Genomic DNA, 7381 nt, shown 5'->3' with positions numbered 1-7381 from the left:
CCACCCCATTCCCCGGCTTCCTCCCCATTCCTTTCCAGCTGCAACCAGCTTTGGAAATTCAGAGATTTGCTGGGGGAGCGGAGGAGGTCTGGTAGAAATCTAGTCCTCGGGTCCTCCCCGCCCCATCTCCATCACCCCCCCCATCAAGCCCTGCGCTGAATCCGCAGCCTCCAAAGCCCGGGCCAAAGCCCCAGGGAGCCCCCCCCCCCCCCGAGAGGTGATTTCATCGGCTGGATGTTGCCGAGCGCAGGCAGCCATCCCTCGCGCCCCCTCCTCCTCCCGCCGCTGCCGAAAGCAGCCCTGGCTGATCTCAGCAGTTCCGGTCACGTTATCCTCTGTTTACGCCTCGGCTCTCTCGCCGCCTGCCCGGGGCACCTGCCTCTCCTCCGGGCCTCCTGCCGCGGAGCCCTCTCGCCCCCCGCGCCACCGGCCCATCTTTGCCAGGAAGAGGTCTGAGCAGCCCCTGCAGAGCCAGCGTGGAGCCGCGGAGAGCTCCGGCGCGCCCTTGCGCCCGCTGCGCCAGGAGGCTTCGAAGGAGACGGGAAGAGGAGGAGAAGGGCAGCCAGCAAGGGGGCCAGTGGAGGGAGGAGGGGGTCTTCCCCCTCCCCCCAGCTCCCTCAGCAGATCTGAGGAGGGGGTCGACGTGGAAGGGCCCGGGGGCTTGGGAAGACCCAGCCTGTTCGCCCTTGCCTGTCCTGCCAGCTCCCTCCATTGATGACGCCCAGTTGCGCCCATCAGAACCTCCTGCCGCGGTCGCCACCTCCTCGTCTTGCCCAGGTGAGAGGCAAAGGGAAAGGGGAGATGGGCAGGGCGGGGGAGGGGGCGGCAGCGGGGGGAGACCCCCAGGAAGACGGGGATGGAGCGCCGGTGACGTTCGCCCGCCGCTGGTGTTCCCCACTGAGTTTTCTGCAAAAGGATGGTGCTTCCGTTCGGGTTTTTGTTTGGTTCGGAGGTGAGGAGGCGCAGGAGACGGAGCTGCCTGGAAACGGTGCCTCTTGTCTCAAGAGCCCTGTCTTAGAGTCACGGAGTTGGAAGGGTTCCGTAAAGGTCATCTAGTCCAGCCCCCTGCCGACGCAAGCCATCCGCCGCACAGAATTACAGAATCCTATCATTTGATTTCTACAAAGGCAGGAGCTGGTGCTCGGGCAAGCCTAGAGCAGTATCCTTAGGCTGCTTCTAAATCCCAAATTAGAGTGGGTGGGCTCTGTGGATATGTGCTGGATAAGGAAATGCACTCTGCATACGCCCCGAGCCAACTGCCCCAGGCAGAAACAGGCCAGCAGTGAGTCAGTTTCTCAGTTCCCTTAGTGCAGGCCCACAGGTCTTCTCTTCTCCGGTTGCACAGAAGGAAAAGATTCAGCTTCCGGGGTCTTCACACTCGCTTGTGAAACAAGGCAGAGAAGGGGAGAGGTGCTGCCTCAGGGGTAAAGTGCACACTTTGTACACCCGGGGTCCCAGGCTCAATTCCCCATCTTCACCCAGAAGAGTCCTGGGGAGCAGAGGCGGGGGGGGGACCCTGCCTCGCGACTTTGGAGAGGTACTGTCAGAACCTTACTGGGTTAGAGGGAACCACGGGTGTCTGATTTGGGATACAGCAGCTTTGTCTGTTCAGCTGCACGCACTGTTGAGCTCCAGTGGGAGATTAGTGCTCAAGACGGTTCTTCTGCTGAGAAGGCAGACATCAGGGGAGAGGTTCTGTTGGGTTGCCTTGGTTGGGCAACAACGTTACGGAAGTGAGGACCACAGAAACTGATGTCAGGATGAGCCTCATCGTCTTTAAACTCCCACCGTAAGGCCCCCTGTTGCGTTTGCTACGACAGACCAACCCGGCTCTGCCCCCTCTGGAACTGATCCATCAAGAACAGGAGCGGCTTAGCCAGAAGGCACTGATGAAAACTGCATCACGAGGCATCGGGATCACCTCCTGTATAAGGCAGCTGTTTTATTTCAGATCAAGGCAGATCATTGGTCTGCCCTGACCGAAAGTCCTGTCAGCTCTGGGTGGCGTGTAAGCTTTCTTCGGCAGCCCTAAAGGCACTGAAAGCCGAAAGCCTTGAATGCTGAATCCCAAGAGCAAATGTTGGATTTCTGTGGTGCAGTTTATTTATTATGTATTTAAAGCTGCAATCCTGTGCGTGTTTAGTCAGAGAAAAAGCCAGCAACGCTGGCTGTGGGATGCTGGGAGTTGTAGGCTTTTTCTCTCTCTAAACATGCACAGGATGGTGCCTTAAAAGGTTACAGTTGTTGTTTTTTTAATGTTGCCCTTCGCTGAATCGGATTTCAGAATGGTGCACAACATGTACAAATCACTTTAAGAAGGATGCAGACAAACTGGAAAAGTTTCAGAGGAGGGCAACAAAGATGATCAGGGGACTGGAAACAGAGCCCTGTGAGGAGAGACTGAAAGAACTGGGCCTGTTTAGCCTTGAGAAGAGAAGACTGAGGGGAGATGGGATAGAGCTCTTCAAGTCCTTGAAAGGTTGTCACAGAGAGGAAGGCCAAGAACTCTTCTGGATCATCCCAGAGTGCATCCTGGAATCATGGGCTCAAGTAACAGGAAGCCAGATTCCAGCTGAACATCAGGAAAAACGTCCTGACTGTTAGAGCAATACGACAGTGGAACCCATTCCCTAAGGAGGTGGTGGGCTCTCCCACACCGGAGGCATTCAAGACAAGGCTGGACAGCCATCTGCCAGGGATGCTCTGACTTGGATTCCTGCACTGAGCAGGGGGTTGGACTCGATGGTCTTATAGGCCCCTCCCAACCCTACTATTCTATGATTCAGTGTGTTCTTTATTTATTTAAAGTACTTTTTTATATGGCTTTTCATCCAATCCATATTTTACCCAGTCTCCTCTTCATAAGGATCCACATGAAAAATATTTGTCTGAGTTTAGGCTCAGGAAGAATTTTGTTACACCTAGTGAATTTGTATATTTTCTGTTGTTAGGTAATGAATATTATGCTACCTTGCATGTTTCCTTATTTGCGTTGGCAGCCAGGTAATTGCGAGCTAAATTTATTGTTCAACACTGAATGCCCCTTCTATTTTTGTTATGGCTTACAGCTAAATAATCACCAGCAAAATGGTTCCATCCTTAACCCATCACAAACACCAAAACAAAATTGGTTTAAGGAAAATTATGTATATAAAATATGCAACAAATATATAACAAATTCAATATAAAAACTAATATTTCATAGAGAGTTTAAAACAATAGGTTAGCAGTCCAACAGTTTATCATTCATACATAGTTGCAATACTGATTTCCAAAAAAAGGCTATACAAAATGTACAATGCCTCTACCTCCAAACACGTTTTGACCATACTACGTTTAGGAATCTCTAAATTTGTGCATTTTGCTTTACAGCTCCCAAGCAGAAATTTAACATCATGAAAAGATTGTTGTTACCAGGGCTGTAATTATTGTTTATATATTTTTCCCACGGATGAGGACCAATTTGGTTGAAACACATTTGGGATAGAGGCAATGTATATTTGTATAGCCTTTGGGGGACAGGGGGGATCAGTGTTTCAATTATGTATGTATGATAAACTGTTGGACTGCCTCCAGTATCAGAGGCAGTATGCCCATGTGCACCAGTTGCTGGGGAACATGGGTGGGAGGGTGCTGTTGCACTCCTCTCCTGCTTGTGGGTTTCCTGTGGGCAGCTGGTTGTGTGAACAGAATGTGTGAACAGAATGCTGGACTAGACGGACCGTGGTCTGATCCAGCAGGGCTGTTCTGATGTCTGTATGCTAATCTGTTGTTTTAAACTGTGTATGAAATATTAGTTTGTATATTAAAATGTGTTATATATTTGTGATATATATATATAATGATTTTCCTTAAACCTGTTATTTTGTTATAGCTAAATAATGACATTATTACTAGTAGTCTAGAGTACGTCTAGCTGAACTCACTGGGACTTATCTCCTAGGTCAACTATATAGGATTACACTGTTCAGCTGCAGCAGTCAGAGCTCCCATTCCAAAGCCTCCCTTTCTCCTGAGGAGACCTCTTCAGGAGGCAAGCACTCCTTCTCAGAGGAGCCCCGCTAGCCTGTCGCTTGAGGCGATGACGCTACCGGGGATCAGGGTTGGCTCAGCCTCTGCCTCAGAGGCAGAGTCCCTCTCTCCTGACCGGGATGGCCCTCAGCCACTCCCCCCGAGGGTTCAGGCTCCTGTGGGTCTGGGGGCAGTCCCTGGTCTGGGGCGCCCTGGGCTTCCGGGGCCTCTAGTTCCTCCTCTGAGGAGGGCCCCTCCAGTTGGGGCATGACGGGTGCAAAGCTATCCACTGACTTCAGCTACAATCCAGCTTCCCACCCCGATTAGCAAGAGTTCTGGGGTGCAGGCCCAGTAGGCCCTCCAGATGTTCCAGACTTCAACTTCTATCAGCCCCAGTCAGCGTGGCCAAAGGTCAGGAATGCTAGGCATTGTGATCCAAGGAATCTGGAGGGTAGCGCATTGAGGGAGACAGCAACTCTCCCCCAAACATTAACATCCCCCAAATTCCCAAATAGGGGCAGTCATTGACCAGGCACACACATGGCAAAATAGGGACACAGACCCCTGAGAGTTAACAGAGATGGCGTTTTCTGGCTGAAACCCGGAGTGGATTCGCCACCCCACTGACATCGGAGACACCAGCCTGCACTGCTTCAGCCCCACCCACCGCTAGAATGTGGCCCCCAAGAGCTTTCAGGAAATGGACTTCAGCTCTCAGGCTGAAAGCGGTTCAACTCCACCTGTTCTACGTGCCACTCCTGCAGCGCCGGAAGCTCACGTAACCTCGTGTTCCCTCTAGGCTCAGACTGTGAACCGTGTTGCAATGGAGACTTTGTCCCTGGAGCACCAGATCCAGAGCGTGCAGAGACACATCGCTTTCCTCAAGAAGGAGCAGATGGAACTCCTCCATGACTTGCACCTGGAAATCCTCCGCTTACAGAAGCGCTGCACAGGTGAGTCCCAGGTGGCTCCGGAGTGCGGGGGAGGGGGTAATTTTGTTTTACTAGAAATAGCGCTGTGCTGAAAATGTCTCCCACATTTTTTCCACCATTCTCATTCAGTTTGAAAGAAGATAAATGGCTTTTGAGAAGAAATTCAAAGGAGGGGAAATGTCAAAGAAAATCTCATGGGTTGGGCTTGGGGTCCTTGTGCTTACCTTACTTACAAGGTGGTTGAGGAGTGAGGACAAGTGTCCTGTCTTTCATTGTACAGTCCTCTCTGTGGAAGCCTGTAGCCTCCTCAGCTTAGAATCTTAGAATAGTAGGGTTGGAAGGGGCCTACAAGGCCATCGAGTCCAACCCCCTGCTCAATGCAGGAATCCAAGTCAGAGCATCCCTGACAGATGGCTGTCCAGCCTCGTCTTGAATGCCTCCAGTGTGGGAGAGCCCACAACCTCCCTAGGTAATTGCTTCCACTGTCATATTGCTCTAACAGTCAGGAAGTTTTTCCTGATGTTCGGCTGTAATCTGGCTTCTTGTTACTTGAGCCCATTATTCTGTGCCCTGCACTCTGGGATGATCCAGAAGAGATCCTGGTCTTCCTCTCTGGGACAACCTTTCAGGTACTTGGAGAACGCTATCATATCTCCCCTCAGCCTTCTCTTCTCCAGGCTAAACATGGCCAGTTCTTTCAGTCTCTCCTCATAGGGCTTTGTTCCTAGTCCCCTGATCATCTTCGTTGCCCTCCTCTGAACCCTCTCCAGTTTGTCTGCATCCTTCTTAAAATGTGGTGCCCAGAACTGGGCACAGTATTCCAGATGAGGCCTACCCAGTGCTGAGTAGAGGGGAACTAGTACTTCCCGGGCTTCTTGCACTTTAATTAAAGCCATCATGAGGAAGACATCACGAGGCAATTCCTCGCATGGGACTTTTCCAGTTCAGGAAATGCAGGTTGCTGGGAGACTACAGAGCAATGAAAAGATGCGCAATACAGAGAGAAAACACACACACACACAGCACCCTCGGCCACTTCACAGGGGTTAGGTAAGCTCGAAAACACCGCCAAAAGAAATTCGAAACTCTGCATCCGCACACTGGAAACCTCTATATAGCCGATGCTGTTGCCGCTTGCAGGAGCAGTGCAAGAAACCAAAAGCCCTGAGGAAAAAACAAAGAAGCTGTGCTACAACCCCTGCCAATCCTGAGCTCTATGTGTGAGAAGCTGTTCGAGAATTTCTCCTCCCTTAGGAGAAATTCGATGAAATGTCCCCTGCAATTTCTCTGCCCACAAATAGGCTGGAGAATTTTGAGAGGCCATTTGTCCACAGCTGTAACTAGAATCCCAAGGTCCATCAGAACTCTGAGGAGCCCAGTGCAAAATAGTAGCTTGGGTGGGTGGACGGGGTGCCTCTGAGCATGTACTGAGCCCAGGAATATGTTGTCAGTACCAGAACTGAGGTCACAGTCCTTTCACACAAGAATCCAGTCCTGGATTTCCCCCAGACCTCCTTCACTTCAACAGCCAAATTCATTTAGAAGAAGAAGAAGAAGCCGCCGCCGCCACCTATTGGTTGTTTCTTATTTATTTATTTATTATTTATTTATTTATTTATTTATTTATTTATTTTATTACATTTATATCCCGCCTTTTTTCCTCCTTAAGGAGCCGAAGGCGGCGTACATAATCCTCCTCCTCTCCATTTTGTCCTCACAACAACAACCCTGTGAGGTAGGTTGGGCTGAGAGTCTGCGACTGGCCTAAAGTCACCCAGTGAGCTTCCAGGGCTGAGTGGGAACTAGAACCCAGATCTCCCCACTCCCAGTCCAACACTCTAGCCACTACACCATGCTGGCCTTCTCTGCTGTGGCCCCCCAGTTGTGGAATGCCCTCCCCTTGGAGGCCCAACTGGTGCAGCCATTGGTTTCATTTCAGCGCCAAGTAAAAACATGGCTTTTTACCAAAGCCTTTGAGGGCTAAATGCATTCCCCAAAGTCGCAGCCTGTTGTAACTGTTTTATTGTTTTAGATATTAATTGGTATTAGCTTGTTGTATGTTTAATATGTTCGCTGTTTAAATTATTTATTGTTTTATACTGTTAAATTGGTTTTATCTCTGTGCCATGCTGAGATCTTAATGACATAGGGTGGGATACAAATGTCTTAAACAAATAAATACATAGGGCGCATGCGCCCCCCATGGGTGCTTTGTGGCCCCCACAGGGTATTCTGCCACTGCTGTGGCCGCCACACTACCAGATTTCAACAATACTATAAGCGAGAAGGATCTTGGAATGGTTGTAGATCACAAGCTGAATATGAGCCAACAATGGGATGCGGCTGCAAAAAGGCGAATGCTATTTGGGGCTGCATTAATAGAAGCATCGCTTCCAAATCCTGGGAAGTACTAGTTCCCCTCTACTCAGCACTGGGTA

The 7381-nt window shown here is 50.4% G+C and overlaps 1 protein-coding gene across 1 annotated transcript in view; it reads left to right on the top strand.

Annotated features, from left to right (window-relative positions):
* Window positions 1–357: 357 nt before the first annotated feature.
* Window positions 358–7381, top strand: part of CCDC92B (coiled-coil domain containing 92B) — a 41653-nt gene continuing 34629 nt past the window's right edge. The window contains exons 1-2 of the mRNA XM_084822915.1: window positions 358–777; window positions 4811–4964. Of these exons, the coding sequence (XP_084679041.1) occupies window positions 715–777; window positions 4811–4964 (217 nt within the window). The 5' untranslated portion in view covers window positions 358–714. The remainder of the gene's footprint in view (window positions 778–4810; window positions 4965–7381) is intronic.

The sequence above is a fragment of the Heloderma suspectum genome, chromosome 16 (assembly GCF_057233095.1).
Source record: "Heloderma suspectum isolate Gila_16-S chromosome 16, 16-S_ref, whole genome shotgun sequence".
Classification (NCBI taxonomy): domain Eukaryota; kingdom Metazoa; phylum Chordata; class Lepidosauria; order Squamata; family Helodermatidae; genus Heloderma; species Heloderma suspectum.
This window is presented reverse-complemented; position numbering and strand designations above follow the sequence as displayed.